At 42.5% G+C, this 16576-nt stretch overlaps 1 protein-coding gene across 1 annotated transcript in view; it reads right to left on the reverse strand.

Annotated features, from left to right (window-relative positions):
• Window positions 1-576: 576 nt before the first annotated feature.
• Window positions 577-16576, reverse strand: part of LOC137302318 (mucin-2-like) — a 41894-nt gene continuing 25894 nt past the window's right edge. The window contains exons 7-10 of the mRNA XM_067971956.1: window positions 15073-15135; window positions 14213-14375; window positions 13031-13205; window positions 577-768 (exon numbers count right to left, since the gene is read on the reverse strand). Coding sequence (XP_067828057.1) covers window positions 577-768; window positions 13031-13205; window positions 14213-14375; window positions 15073-15135 — 593 coding nt within the window. The remainder of the gene's footprint in view (window positions 769-13030; window positions 13206-14212; window positions 14376-15072; window positions 15136-16576) is intronic.

Below are 16576 nucleotides of genomic sequence, written 5' to 3' on the forward strand. Positions count from 1 at the left end.
CAAGGCAACAGAAAGAGCAGTATTGCTCGGAATCTAAAGCAAGTGTTTGTGGGGGGGGGGGGGGGGCGGTGGTTAAAGAGCAGATTGGATCCTTTAACGGATACTTGGCTGGAACTGTTGTCATTGCATCGCTACTGTCTACAACTGTCTCCTTACGCTGGTCCTATTCCTCACCTCTCTCACTGCCTTCAGAAGTCTCCTTAAAAACTCAGCTCATCGACTGGGCCTTTGGTTTCTCACCCAGCCCATAATTGCTTCACTTCCTGCTTGGTGCCTGTCCTTTCTGCCCGTGTATCGCATGATGATATGTGTCTGTGTGGCGGGTGCTCTGTAACTATGTGTTGTTGTAGGGGATCAGGAAGTGTCTGATCCATAGCGTAGATGCTTGTAATCAATGGAGAGTGATGCACAGAGCATTCCTGTCAAACCGTTTTTTAAGTTGCTTCACGTACTCCCAGGCCGCCTGTAACATTTGCGGCCTGGATGAGTCCGTGCACCACACCTGCACGGAGTGTGAGTGGTTGCAGTCCCTGTTTCATTATTTGAAGGGGCTACTCCTGAACTTCTGGCTCCACTTCAGTCCCATGCTCCCTGATCTTTAGCCACCCGGTGCGGAGAGTGGAGGGCAAGTCGGAGGGCCTCCTCGTGGGTCTGCTCCTGGGCCTGGCCAAGGTGGCCATCCACAGGTCCAGGTTGGATGCAGCCTCGTGAGGGAGTCATTCTGGCTGCCTGCCTCTCTTCTGCGGTCTTGCCCGTGCCCGGGTGGCCCTGGAGAAAGAGCACGCATTGTCATAAGAACATAAAAAATTGGAAGGAATCTTACAACACCAGGTTATAGTCCAACTGTTTTATTTGAAAATCACAAGCTTTCGGAGGCTTTCTCCTTCGTCAGGTGAGCGAGTGTGTGATTCCATGGAAGGTTACCGACACTCGCTCACCTGACGAAGGAGAAAGCCTCCGAAAGCTTGTGATTTTCAAATAAAACAATTGGACTATAACCTGGTGTTGTAAGATTCCTTACATTTGTCAACCCCAGTCCATCACCGGCATCTCCACATCATAAAAAATTGGAGCAGGAGTAGGTGATAGGGCCTCTCGAGCCTGCTCCACCATTCGATAAGATCATGGCTGATCTTTGACCTCAACTTCACTTTCCCGCCTGATCCCCATATCACTTGATTCCCCTGGAGTCCAAAAATCTATTTATCACAGCCTTGAATATATTCAATGACTCAGCATCCACAGCCCTCTGGGGTAGAGAATTCCAAAGGTTCACAACCCTCTGAAGAAATTAGAAATTCCTCCTCATCTCAGTCTTAAATGGCCGACAGCTTATCCTGAGACTATGCCCCCTAGTTCTAGACTCACCAGGGGAAACAACCTCTCAGCATCTACCCTGTCAAGCCACCTCAGAATCTTATATGTTTCAATGAGAGCACCTCTCATTCTTCTAAGCTCAAGAGAGTATAGGCCCATTCTACTTAATCTCTCCTCACAGGACAATCCTCTCATCCCAGGAATCAATCTAGTGAATCTTTGTTGCACCACCTCTTAGGCAAGTATATCCTTCCTCAGATAAGGAGACCAAAACTGTACACAGCACTCCAGGTGTGGTCTCACCAAAGCCCTGTACAATTGTGGTAAGACATCCTTACTTTTGTATTCCAACCCCCTTGCAATAAAGGCCAACATGCCATTTGCCGTCCTAATTGCTTGCTGTCCCTGCATGCTAACTTTCTGTGTTTCTTGTGCAAGGACACCCAGATCTCTCTGAGCACGAACATTTAATAGTTTTTCATCATTTAAAAAATATTCTGTTTTCTATTCTTCCTACCAAAGTGAATAACCTCACATTTCCCCATATTATACTCCATCTGCCACCTTCTTGCCAATCTGTCTATATCCCTTTGCAGACTCTTTTTGTCCTCCTCACAGCTTAATTTCCCACCTACCTTTGTATCGTCAGCAAACTTGGATACATTACACTCGGTCCCTTCATCTAAGTCATTAATATAGATTGTAAATAGCTGAGGCCCCAGCACTGATCCTTCTGGCACCCCACTAGTTACAGCCTGCCAACCTGAAAATGCCCCGTTTATCCCTACTGTCTGTTTTCTGTCCATTAACCAATCCTCTATCCATGCTAATATATTACCCCCAACCCCATGAGCCCTTATCTTGTGTAACAACCTTTCGTGTGGCACCTTATCGAATGTCTTTTGAAAATCCAAATTTCCTACATCCACTGGTTCCCCTTTATCTACCCTGCTAGTTACATCCTCAAAGAACTCTTCATAAATTTGTTAAACACAATTTCCCGCTCATAAAACCATGTTGACTCTGCCTAATCATATTATGATTTTCTGAGTGCCATGTTACAACTCCCTTAATAATGGATTCCAGCATTTTCCCGATTACTGATGTCAGGCTGACTGGCCTGTAGTTCCCTGTTTTCTCTTTCCCTCATTTCTTGAATAGCGGGGTTACATTTGCTACCTTCCAATCTGCTGGGACCGTTCTAGAATCTAGGGAATTTTGGTAGATCACAGCCAATGCATCCACTATCTCTGCAGCCACCACTTTTAGATCCCTAGGTTGTGGGCCATCAGGTCCAGGGGATTTATCGGCTCTTAGTCCCATTAATTTTCCCAGTACTTTTTTTCCTCTGATATTAATTGTTTTAAGTTCCTCACTCTCATTAGACCGTTGGTTCCCCATTATTTTTGGTATGCTTTTTGTGTCTTCTACTGTGAAGACAGATACAAAATATTTGTTTAATATCTCTGCCATTTCCTTATTCCCCATTATAATTTCTCCTGTCTCAGCTTCTAAAGGACCAATGTTTACTTTTGCTACTCTCTTCCTTTTTCCATACTTGTAGAAGCTCTTATAATCTGTTTTTATATTTCTTGCTAGTTCACTCTCATATTCTATTTTCTCCATTTTTATTAATTTTTTCATCATCCTTTGCTATTTTCTAAAACTCTTCTAATCCTCAGACTTACTACTATTCTTCGCAACATTATAGGCCTCTTTTTAAAAATTTAATACTATCCTTAACTTCTTTAGTTAGCCACGGATGGATCGCTTTACTTGCGCAGTTTTTATTTCTCAATGGAATGTATATTCATTGACAACTCTGAAATATTTCTTTAAAAGTCTGCCACTGCTTATCTATGGTCATATCTTTTAATCAAATTTCCCAATCTACCTCAGCCAACTCGTCCCTCATACGTATGTAATTGGCTTCATTTAAGTTTAAGACTCTAGTTTTGGATTTAAGTATGTCACTCTCAAACTCAATGTGATCTTTCATCATGTTACGATCACTCTTCCCCAGAGAATCCTATACTATGAGATTATTAATTAACCCTGTCTCATTACAATAGACATGATCTAAATTAGCCTGTTCCCTGGTTAGTTCCATGACGTATTGTTCCAGGAAACTGTCTCAAAGGCATTCCATGAACTCGTCCTCCAGACTACCATTGCCAATTTGAATTGCCCGGTCTGTATGAAGATTAAAGTTCCCCACGATTATTGCATTACCTTTGTTACAAGCTCGTATTGTTTCTTGATTAATACTCTGTCCAACGGTATAGCTACTGTTAGAGGGCCTATAATCTACTCCCACCAGTGTCTTCTGCCCCTTGTTATTTCTTATCTCCACCCATACAGATTCTACTTCCTGATCTTCCGAGCCAAGATCCTTTCTCACTACTGTCCTTATGTCATCCTTTATTATCAGGGCTGCTCCCCTCCCTTTTCCATTCTGCCTGTCTTACCGAAACGTCAAGTACCCTGGAATATTTAGTTCCGACCTTGGTCACCTTGCAACCACGTCTCCGTAATGGCTATCAGATCAAACCCATTTATCTCTATTTGTTCCACTAATTCATCTATCTTGTTACGAATGATTCATGCATTCAGATAAAGAGCCTTCAATTTTAACTTTTTACCATTATTCCCGGCTTTGACCTTATTCATTGATGCGCTATTTCCGTTAAGTTCTCTGTCCCTTCCTGTCACACGCTGCTTATCCAAATCGCTACACTGCTCTATTGCCTTATCTTTTCTCTTTAGATTTCTAAATTTACCCTCACCTGACCCCTCCCCCCCTTTTAGTTTAAAGCCCTATCAACAGCCCTGGTTATTCGATTCGCCAGGACACTGGTCCCAGCCCGGTTTAAGTGGAGGCCGTTTCAACGGTACAGCTCCCTTGTTCTCCAGTTCTGGTGCCAGTGCCCCATGAATCGAAACCCCTTCCTCCGACATCACTCTTTGAGTCACTCATTTAACTCACTGATCTGTTTGTCCCTGTGCCAATTTGTGCGTGGCTCAGGTAGTAATCCAAAGATTATTACCTTTGAGGTTCTGCACATTAATTTAGATCCTAGCTCCTCGAACTCCCTCAGCAGAAACACATTCCTAGTTCTACCTATGTCATTGGTTCCTACGTGGACTACAACAACTGGATCCTGTCCCTCGTACTCCAAGTTCTTTGCCAGCCGTGAGGAGATATCCTTAACCTTTGCACCAGATAGGCAACACAGCCTTCGGGACTCACGGTCGTGACTACAGAGAACAGTATCTATCCCCATGACTATACTATCCCCTCCCACTACCGCCGGTACACTTGAGGTCTTTTGCGACCGGTGGGCACCGCAGGGACTGGAGGGCATATTGGATATAGGTGGCAACATTATTATTTAATTTGATACATTTCCTTTGTTTTTTATGATTTGGGTTTCTATTAGTTGTGCCCCTCTAAAAAGGGGGCACTTTTTCAAGATTTTTTGGTTTGATGACTCCGGGGGCAACCCAATGTTTCCAAAGAAAGGCAGACTGAGATCCCTCAAAGTAATGCACAATCACTTTAATGGTAGAGTCCACAGGTGGTGTTATACCAAAAACACACTTTACAAAACAGAATGGAAAAGGTACATATCAAAAATATGCAAAGGTTGGTGATGTGAACGTATTACAATTGAGAATCGGAGTTGATGTCAAATGAATAAATCTGTGGTCTCTGGATTTTCACCTGCAAGAGAAAGAGGTAAATCTTTTATTTCTCTCTGGATAAAAAATCCTTTATCTCCATGCACTTCCTGTCAGCTATTTCCATTACAAATTCCGATGTCCACATTTGGAATGGGAACTGTCCATGTAAACTTGTCACGCTATAATTACACTCTCCCTCCAGCTTGACAAGTTTACATGGGCAGTTCCCATTATAAATCTGGACATAGGAAATATAATGGAAATATTAAAATAGGAACAGAATATATGACTTTAAAATGTGGACTGAATTATGTCTGTGTGCCTTGGTCCAATTAACCCCTGTCCTCTAACCCTGATTCACCGAAAGACGACACTTGGTCTGGACTCCCCATTTGCACCACCATAGGAGATCAATTAGCATTATTTTAAAAATCTTGTGTAAGCATGCATTTCCTGTTCACAACTTCACTTCCTGTTGTCATAATTTTTGTTCACTTTTTTATGTCAACATTTAACATTGGAAATGCCTATGTAATCACGTATAATTGAAATTCTTCATGTCGACAGGTCCCGGTGACACTAGTCACAGGCTATGGCCACTTCGGGGCATGTTGCTCCATTGCACCTAATACCACTGTATCCTCTGGCACACAGTGAGCAATGCCATGGGATGTCTGCTAGCACACAGAAAAGTTTTGAGATGCATCGTCGCATGTGCACATTTTTGTGCCTGACTTCTTGAGAAAAGAGAAAGAAAGTCAGTCATTTCCTGCTGGTTTTTCTAACCTTGCTAGCCTGTCCAGTCCTCAAGGAGTTACAAGCAGAGGCCAATCTGTAGACCACTTTTGTTAATGTGAGAATGGTAGACTAACTGGCCCATTATATTATCATAGCCAAACGATGGTTTAAACACAGACCTGCTTAGCGGTGAAGACCGATTCCAGTACCGGTGTTGTACCTCTCATGGAAGAGGGGAACGATTCCCTTTCACCAGTCAGACCTGTGTTACAAACATATACAATGGCCATCAAGTCAAGAAAGAACAAACTTGTGTGTATATAGCACCTTTTTCGTCCTCGGCGTCCTAAAGCGCATCATAGCCAATTAAGTACTTTCAAAGTGCTGTAATGTAGGAAATGCGACAGCCAATGTGCGCATGGCAAGATCCCACAAACAGCAATGAGGTAAATGACCAATTAATCTGTTTTTTCTAGTGGTTGAGAGAGGAATGTTGGCCAGGACACCAGGGAGAACTCCCTGCTCTTTGAATAGTATCCTTTACATCCACCTGAACAAGCAGCTGGGACCTTAGTGGAAAGTGCCACAGGTAGGGTAACGACTAGAAGATAAAGAACATTGAGCTGTATCCAACTGTATAAGATTGGCGATAGGATCCATTCACCCACCTTGTTGAAACAGTAGATGAGGGAATTTCACCAAATGTGCTGATGTGTTTTGTTGCCGACATCGCACAGTGGGACATCAACTGCAAGGCCTCTGTCGAAGCAGATATTAGGCCAGCAACTGCGTTAAGGTCTATAGTTCTTTGGCTTGTGAGCTACTTGACTACTGTTAGCATTTTGGTGCCGCCAACACAATCAGGGTGAATGAAACTGGCATACCGAACTTGCTGTTCTGGTCCTTGAAACCTACAGAAACAGGGTCGGTCATCTTTTGTTTCATTCAAAAGAGCAGAAACTAGATGTGGTTCTTGTATTAAATTAAATTCCGGAGGGGCCACACACACTACCAGACACCAGTCTCACAGGGGAGGCTGTGGAGTGTGAGGAGCAGCTGGCAAACGTGAGTTATACTCCCAGCTGCGCATTGTCCTCTGCTCAGCGACAAAGGAGCTGACAGGTAGAGAGTGGCAGAGCCAGAACTCTCTCCTGCTGTTGTAAAGATTTCATTGAAGTTTTAAAAAAAGTTCTCAAGCTGTCCATCTGTAAATGTTAAACTTGGCTTTGCAGACTGCAGGCTTATCAACTTGAGATTCTCTGTTGGGGCTGAATTTAGCCCTCTTACATTAATACGGTCCAGAGCCCCGAGATATCTTGCTAACACCTTTTAAATCACTGGCTAGGCTTCCAATTCGAATATTGATCCAGTTTTAGGAGCCTTACTTTAGGAGAGATGTTGTGACCTGTTAGAGAATGCAGAGATTCACTGGGATGATCGCAGGGATGAGAAAAAAGTCCCAAAGCGTATTACAGCCAATGAAGTTCTTTTGAAGAGCAGCCACAGTTGTAATATAGGGAAATGTGGCAGCCAATTTCCACACAGTAAGGTCTCACAAACAGCAATGAGATAATGACCACATAATCTGTTTTAGTGATGTTGGTTGAGGCATAAGTATATCCAAGGCACCAGGGAGAACTCCATTGCTCTTCTTTGAAATAGTCACCATGGGATCTTTTACATCCACATGAGAGGGCAGATGGGGCCTCGGTTAAACATCTGATCCTGCCTCAGTACTGCACTGAGTCTAGATTTTGTGTTCAAGTCTCGGGAGTGGGACTTGAACCCACAACTTTCTTTTTCAGAGGCAAGATTGCTACCGACTGAGCCAACGCTGAAAAGCTTTAGTTCTGAGGGGAGACTACAGAAACTGGGCCTCTTTTCATTAAAACAAAGAAGGTTAAGAGGAGATCTGATCGAGGTGTTCAAAATTAGTTGGGGTTTCGATAAGGTAAATCGGGGGAAAATTTATTTCCACTGGTCGGTGAGTCGGTAACTAAAGTGCATCAATTTAAGATCAGCAGCAAAGAAATGAAGGGAGAGGTTGGGAGAATTTTTTTTTACACAGAAACTTGGCCAATCAGAAACAGTGGGGGAAGCAGAATCCTTAACGCTTTTTAAAAGGGAAGTGGAAAAATCTTTGGAAAAGAAACATTTAAAAGGGTCTGGGGTAAGTGGGAATAGCTTTTTCAGGGAGCTGGCATAGACACGATGGGCTGAATGGGCTTTTCCTGTGTTGTAAGATTCTATACAGCTGCTTGTGTACCTGAAACTGCTTTGGTGCTGCAACTGGCTACTTTACCATGGGGATGTAACAGGCCGTATGTCAACATTTTGTCCTTCCAAAGATTAAAACAGTAAAATCCGTTCTCCCTGCGGGGGGCGGGTCGGTCGCGGGCAGCGATGACCCGGAGGAGGACGGGGTCTCGGTGGTGGTCACTGGGGACGATTTGCAGTCCATTGCCAGCGAGGTGGTGGATGCCCTCATGCACTCTACCGAGCCTCCCCTCAACCCTGTCAAGGAACTCCGGGAGTTTGTGGCCGGTAGCCACCGTTGTCGCGATAAGTTCCTCTCTAGCCATTACAAAACTGTCTTTTCTGAATGTGTTGGACAATCTCTACCCCTTTCCGTCAGTGGATTTTTCCACCTTCAGGTACAGAAGACATTGAAATCTTTACAAAAATTTGACCTCAGGTACTGAGTGATTGGTTTATTATCTGGTTTATTATCTGTTTCTGTGCCTTCAACCCATTTACAATACCGATAATCTCCAGCCTGCTGTACTGTCGGTGAGTTTTATTTTCAAACCATACCCTCATCACAATCAACTTTTCTACACCAACCAGCTCAAATCCGATGCGTTCTTGACCATTTTATTGCCAGTACATGTCTGTGTAAAGGCCCCGTAAAATTGAAAGATATTGTAAATATCAGCATTACCATCGAAGCCTGTGGCGCCTCTGTTGGATGCAGCAATGGTCCCAGGAGAGTGCCATTCCCAATCGTCTTCCGCCCACTTCTCCGATATAATTTTGCATTGTTCATCCTCTCTGTTAAAAGATACAAGTGTCAGAGAATTACACTTTGAAAAAAAGGAAACTACTTTGCAGGGGCCTAGATGACCAGGTGGGTCGTTCCTTCCAACCCTCGCACCACAGCAACTTGGTTCAAGAGCCACAGGAATGGCTGGTGTGGGAAATGGAATATGTTGTATTCAGTAACACCCTTCAGTCCCACTGAGAAGGTCAAGAGCAGAAACATAGGAACATAGGAACAGGAGTAGGCCATTCAGCCCCTCGTGCCTGCTCCGCCATTTGATAAGATCATGGCTGATCTGTGATCTAACTCCATATACCTGCCTTTGGCCCATATCCCTTAATACCTTTGGTTTCCTAAAAGCTATCTATCTCACATTTAAATTTAGCAATTGAGCTAGTATCAATTGCCGTTTGCGGAAGAGAGTTCCAAACTTCTACCACCCTTTGTGTGTAGAAATGTTTTCTAATCTCACTCCTGAAAGGTCTGGCTCTAATTTTTAGACTGTGCCCCCTACTCCTAGAATCCCCAACCAGCGGAAATAGTTTCTCTCTATCCACCCTATCTGTTCCCCTTAATATCTTATAAACTTCGATCAGATCACCCCTTAACCTTCCAAACTCTAGAGAATACAACCTCAATTTGTGTAATCTCTCCTCGTAACTTAACCCTTGAAGTCCGGGTATCATTCTAGTAAACCTACGCTGCACTCCCTCCAAGGCCAATATGTCCTTCCGAAGGTGCGGTGCCCAGAACTGCTCACAGTACTCCAGGTGCGGTCTAACCAGGGTTTTGTATAGCTGCAGCATAACTTCTGCCCCCTTGTACTCTAGTCCTCTGGATATAAAGGCCAGCATTCCATTCGCCTTATTGATTATTTTCTGCACCTGTTCATGACACTTCAATGATCTATGTACCTGAACCCCTAAGTCCCTTTGGACATCCACAGTTTTTAACTTTTTACCATTTAGAAAGTACCCTGTTCTATCCTTTTTTGATCCAAAGTGGATGACCTCACATTTGTCTCCATTGAATTCCATTTGCCACAGTTTTGCCCATTCACCTAATCTATCAATATCGCTTTGTAATTTTACGTTTTCATCTACACTGCTTACAATGCCACCAATCTTTGTGTCATCAGCAAACTTAGATATGAGACTTTCTATGCCTTCATCTAAGTCGTTAATAAATATTGTGAATAATTGAGGCCCCAAGACAGATCCCTGCGGGACTCCACTAGTCACATCCTGCCAATGTGAGTACTTACCCATTATCCCTACTCTCTGCCGCCTTTCGCTCAGCCAACTTCCTAACCAAGTCCGTAATTTTCCCTCAATTCCATGGGCTTCTATCTTAGCTAACAGTCTCTTATGTGGGATCTTATCAAATGCCTTGTGGAAGTCCATATAAATAACACCCATTGACATTCCCCTGTCCACTACTTTCGTCACCTCTTCTAAAAATTCAATCAGGTTTGTAAGGTATGACCTACCTTTCACAAATCCATGCTGGTTCTCCCTGATTAACTGAAAATTCTCGAGGTGTTCAGTCACCCTATCCTTAATGATAGACAATTTTACAACACCAAGTTATAGTCCAACGATTTTATTTGAAATTTACAAGCTTTCGGAGGCTTCCTCCTTCCTCACGTAAATGTCTCCATTGAATTCCATTTGCCACAGTTTTGCCCATTCACCTAATCTATCAATATCGCTTTGTAATTTTATGTTTTCCTCTACATTGCTTACAATGCCACCAATCTTTGTGTCATCAGCAAACTTAGATATGAGACTTTCTATGCCTTCATCTAAGTCGTTAATAAATATTGTGAGTCGTTAATAAATATTGTGAGTCGCTAAGTCGTTAATAAATAAATCACATTTACCTGAGGAAGGAGGAAGCCTCCGAAAGCTTGTAAATTTCAAATAAAATCGTTGGACTATAACTTGGTGTTGTAAAATTGTTTACAATTGTCAACCCCAGTCCATCACCGGCATCTCCACATCTTAATTATAGACGCCAGCATTTTCCCCACATCAGATGTTAGGCTAACTGGTCTATAATTCCCCGGTTTCCCTCTCTCTCTTTTCTTAAAAAGTGGAGTGACATGTGCAATTTTCCAATCTGGAGGGACAGTTCCTGAATCTAGAGAACTTTGAAAGATTATAGATAGGGCATCAGCAATCTGCTCACCTACTTCCTTTAAAACTCTGGGATGGAAACCATCTGGTCCTGGGGATTTGTCACTCTTTAGTGCTATTATTTTCTTCATTACGGTTGCTTTACTTATGTTAATTTTATCGAGTCCCTGTCCCCGATTCAATATTAGTTTTCTTGGGATTTCCGGCATGCTATCTTTTTCTACTGTAAATACTGACCCAAAGTAATTATTCAACATGTCCGCCATTTCCCCATTGTCAATGACAATATCCTCACTTTCAGTTTTTAAGGGGCCAACACTGCTCCTGACCTCCCTCTTTTTCCTAATATAACTATAAAAGTTCTTCGTATTGGTTTTGATGTCCCTTGCAAGTTTCTTTTCATACTCTCTTTTTGTAGCTCTTACTATCTGTTTTGTGACCCTTTGTTGATCTTTGTATCTTTCCCATTCGCCAGGATCTGTGCCATTTTTTGCCTTTTTGTATGCCCTTTCCTTACATCTTATACTGTCCCTTACCTCTTTAGTTGTCCATGGCTGTTTTTTTTGGCAAGTAGAGTTCTTGCCCCTCAGGGGTATAAACCGGTTCTGTGTCTTGTTAAATGTTTCTTTGAACATTTCCCACTGATCATCAGTCGTTTTACCCATTAACAGATTTGCCCAGTTTACTGTGGACAGTCTCTGTCTCATCCCATTGAAGTCGGCCTTACCCAAGTCTAGAATCTTAGCAGCTGACTCACTTTTTTCCCTTTCAAACACTACATTGAACTCGATCATGTTATGATCACTATTGGATAGATGTTCACGCACAGTTAAGCTGTTAACTAAATCTGGTTCATTACTCATTACTAAATCTAGTATGGCTTGCCCCCTTGTTGCCTCTAGGACATACAGCTGTAGAAAACTATCCCGGACACACTCAAGAAATTCACTACCTTTCTGACAGTTGCTAGTCTGCTTTCCCCAATCTATGTGAAGGTTAAAGTCCCCCATTAAGACCACAATGCCTTTCTTACACGCTTGTCTAATCTCTGCATTTATACAATCTAGCACTTCAGAGCTGCTGCCAGGGGTCCTATACACAACTCCCACTATAGTCTTAGATCCTTTCCTATTTCTCAATTCAACCCATAAGGTCTCTGTTGGCTGCATGGGAACACCATCACCTTCCTGTTCCTCTCCAGGACACCTTCCTGACTTGGACATATATCGCCGTTCCCTCATCCTCACTGGGCCAATATCCCAGAATTCCCCAGCCAACACCAAGGTAAACCCCAGTGGTGGAGAACTTTGGGAACCCTAGGTCCAAAGTCACCTGTTCCCCCCCCCAAGATTGATGCACTTAGCATGTCATGTCTCAAATTACTCATATACTGTATCTCAAAATGATATTTCCCGTGAGAAATCTATCTGTTTTACTTTTGAATGAATCAATACTAACTGCTTCCGCCATCTCCCAAGGGAGCCTGTTCCATAGACTGACCCATGGGTTCACTGATATAGTGATTCCGCAGATTAGTTTTGAATTTATCCCCTTCAAACGCAGGCCGTGTCCTCTGGTTATACTGTTCTGGACAAGGTGAAACAGCTTGTCATGGTCTACATTATCTCGTGCTTTTAGAATCTGAAAAACAGCAATCATATCACCTTTCAACCTTCTCTACCAATGAGAACATGTTCAGTTTAAATCATTGCTCCTCATAATCCAATCCCTCCATCCCCTCAATCATTCTGGTTTATCTCTTCTGTATCCTTTCAATAACTGCAATATCCTTTCTGTACTGCAGCAAGCAGAACTGTGCACATTGTTCTAAGTGCGGTCGTGCCAAAGATGTAATCGATAAACACGCCTGGAGTGATTGTAACCAGAGATTCTTCTGGACTGTATGGCTCAGTGGTTCACCAGGTGGTGCATTTACATACTGAGCCAGCAAGGCAGCTTCCAGATATTTATAAATCGAGACTTTGATTTTCTGTTAAATCTCCCCTTTTTATTTCAAAGGTTTTTTCAAGATCTATTCGACTTAGTTTGACAAGGAAACGCAAAGAAAGGGAGCCAAAGGTTTAATCCTTTAGATGGTCATATTTTACCGTACCTTTTTATTTGGTTTTGTTTCATGGCCGTTCGAACCTTCACAAGGTAGACTGAGGGCCAAAAGGCCCAGAATAAGCAGGATCAGTGTCGCTGATAAACCACCGATCAATCCGTTCTTATGGATCTTGATGTTACAGAAATCTCCAAAGTACCAATAGTCTTGAGTCATGTCACAGCTGGGAAGAAGTGAAGAGAAAAAATCCTCCATTACTAGCAGACCTCTCATGCTATTGCTCACAGTACAACAGGGCTCTGAGGACAGGAGGTTCATACCGTGCAACACACAATGTATCATGTGTGCATAACCTGGCATGTCCCCTTATGGCTGAAAAGTGTAGTTGCTGTCCCTTCCCGGGTCAGTTGGAGGCTAATTGTTCCGTTAGTGGTCAGTTAGAGGCTAATTGTTCAATTAAAGGTCAATTAGAGGCTAATTGTTCAGTTAGCAGCTAATTGTCTCGTTAGAGGCTAATTGTTCTGTTAGAGATCAATTAGAGGCTAATTGTTCAGTTGGAAGCTAATTGTCCAGTTTGAGGTCAGTTAGAGACTAATTGTTCAGTTAGAAGTCAGTTAGGGGCTAGTTGTTCAGTTAGAGACTAATTGTTCAGTTGGAGGCGAATTCTTCAGTTCGAGGTCAGTTAGAGACTAATTGTTCAGTTAGAAGTCAGTTAGGGGCTAATTGTTCAGTTAGAGACTAATTGTTCAGTTAGAGGCGAATTCTTCAGTTAGAGGTCAGTTCGAGGCTAATATGATGCTTTATAGAATGAAAGAAAGACTTGGATTTCTATAGCACCTTTCACGACCTCAGGCATCCCAAAGCGCTTTACAGCCAATTAAATACTTTTGAAGTGTCGTCACAGTTATAATGTCGGAAACGTGGCAGCCACTTTGCACACAGCAAGGTGCCACAAACATCAATGAGATAATGACCATATAATCTGTTTTAGTGATGTTGGTTGAGGGATAAATATTGGCCCCAGGACACCGTGGCGAACTCCCCTGCTCTTCTTCAAAATAGTGCCACGGGATCTTTTACATCTACATGAGAGGGCAGATGGGGCCTTGGTTTGACATCTCATCAGAAAGACAGCACCTCCCTCAGTACTGCACTGAAGTGCACTGTAATGTGGCTGTAAAGATATATAAGGATATGGAGAAGTAAGTTTAATTGATCGTTCAGTCTTACTAGCACATGGGTCGATTACTTGTCATTCCACACTTTCCATTCCCACATTTCAGAGAGTCATTCCTTGCTTCGTGACAGATTGAAGCACATATGGCCTTCTTAGCGGAGAAAACCAATTTATAATATTGTGCTACATTCTTGGGAACCAGTGAAGCACAGACATCTGTCGATAAGAAAAAGTACCAGTTATTATTGATCTCTAATATATTAAAAACTCTCGTCTGCACTCACTCCCTGTCAACTTTTTCCAAGATGAATTCCTACATCTACCTTTGTACGAAGTTAATGCAAAAAGTGTGGCAAAAACATGACAACTGGAAGTAAAATTTTGTAGACAGCAAGTGCGTGCAGACATAAGATTTTTAATATTTCATAGCGTCTTGCATCTAGTGTGTATCAGTCACACTTAGAATCATGGAATCTTACACCACAGAAGGACGCCATTCAGCCCATCGTGTCTGGGTTGGCTCTTGGCAAGAGCTATCCAATTAGTCCCACTCCCCTGCTCTTTCCCCATAGCCCTGCAGATTTTATCTTTTCAAGTATATGTCCAATTCCCTTTTGAAAGTTTCTAGTGAATCTGCTTCCACCACTCTTTCAGGCAGTGAATTCCAGATCATAACAACTCGCTGCATAAAAATAATTTCTCCCACTCTCCCCTCTACTCCTTTTGTTAATTATTTTAAATCTGTGACCTCTGCTTACCGACCCATCCTCTGGAGGAAACAGTTTCTCCAAAGTGTCAAAAGTATTAAAAAAGGTGTGCGCATCTATAGATTTATATTTTATAACAGGTTATTCATTAATAGGAACACAACATTAATAATGCAACAATAAAGTATAAAAATTGCAAACCTCACCAATCACGACGGGTTCTTGCACCTTTTCAAGCGAAGTGTCGAATTGGAAATCAGTGCAGTTAGCTGCAGTTTAAAATACAAGATTAAGTGAATCACTTCTTGTCACAAAGTATTAAAGGATGATTTATACTCCAACCATGCTGGACTGGGAGATTGCTTTTCTGAATTTGGTGCTGATTAAGATGAGGAATATTAGTGCTAGGGAATGGAACACAGGAAAGCTCCCTCTACACTGTCCATCAAATACTCCCAGGTCAGGTACAGCACGGGTTAGATCCAGAGTAAAGCTCCCTCTACACTATCCCATCAAATACTCCCAGGTTAGGTACGGCATGGGTTCGATACAGAGCAAAGCTCCCTCTACCCTGTCCCATCAAAACTGCCTTCGAGAAATGAGGAGGCTGTAACAAAGGTAATGCAATAATTGTGGGAGACTTTAATCTTCATATCGACTGGACACAAAAAACATACAGAAATAGTGGGGAACCAAGGGTCTAATGAGAGTGAGGAACTTAAAGTAATTAATATTAGTAAAGAAACAGTACTGGAGGAACTAATGGGACTAAAAGCTGATGAATCCTCTAGACCTGATGGCCTACATCCTAGGGTTCTAAAAGAGGTGGCTGCAGAGATAGTGGATGCATTGGTTGTGATCTTCCAAAATTCCCTAGATTCTTGAATGGTCCCAGCGGATTGGAAGGTAGCAAATGTAACACCGATATTCAAGAAAGGAGGGAGAGAGAAAACAGGGAACTACAGGCCAGTTAGCCTGACACCAGTCGTCGGGAAAATGCTGGAATCCATTATTAAGGACGTGGTAACAGGGCACTTAGCAAATCATAACATGATTAGGCAGAGTCAACATGGTTTTATGAAAGGGAAACTGTGTTTGACAAATCAATTAGATTTTTTCAGGATGTAACTAGCAGGGTAGATAAAGGGAAACCAGTGGATGTAGTATCTTTAGATTTTCAAAAGGCATTCAGTAAGGTGCCACACAAAAGGTTGTTACACAAGATAAGGGCTCACGGTGTTGGGGGTAATATATTAGCATGGATAGAGAATTGATTAATGGACAGAAAACAGAGAGTAGAGATAAACGGGTCATTTTCAGGTTGGCAGGCTGTAACTAGTGGGGTGCCGCAAGGATCAGTGCTTGGGCCTCAGCTATTTACAATCTATATTAATGACTTAGATGAAGGGACCGAGTGTAATGTATCCAAGTTTGCTGACGATACAAAGCTAAGTGGGAAAATAAGCTGTGAGGAGGACACAGAGAGCCTGCAAAGGGATAGAGACAGGTTGAGTGAGTGGGCAAGAAAATGGCAGATGGAGTATAATGTGGGGAAATGTGAGGTTATTCACTTTGATGGGGAGAATAGAAAACAGAATATTTTTTAAATGGTGAGAAACTATTAAATGTTGATGTTCAGAGGGATTTGGGTGTCCTTGTACACGAAACATGCAGTTACAGCAAGCAATTAGGAAGGCAAATGGTATGTTG

This window comes from Heptranchias perlo, chromosome 35 (genome assembly GCF_035084215.1).
Source record: "Heptranchias perlo isolate sHepPer1 chromosome 35, sHepPer1.hap1, whole genome shotgun sequence".
Classification (NCBI taxonomy): Eukaryota; Metazoa; Chordata; class Chondrichthyes; order Hexanchiformes; family Hexanchidae; genus Heptranchias; species Heptranchias perlo.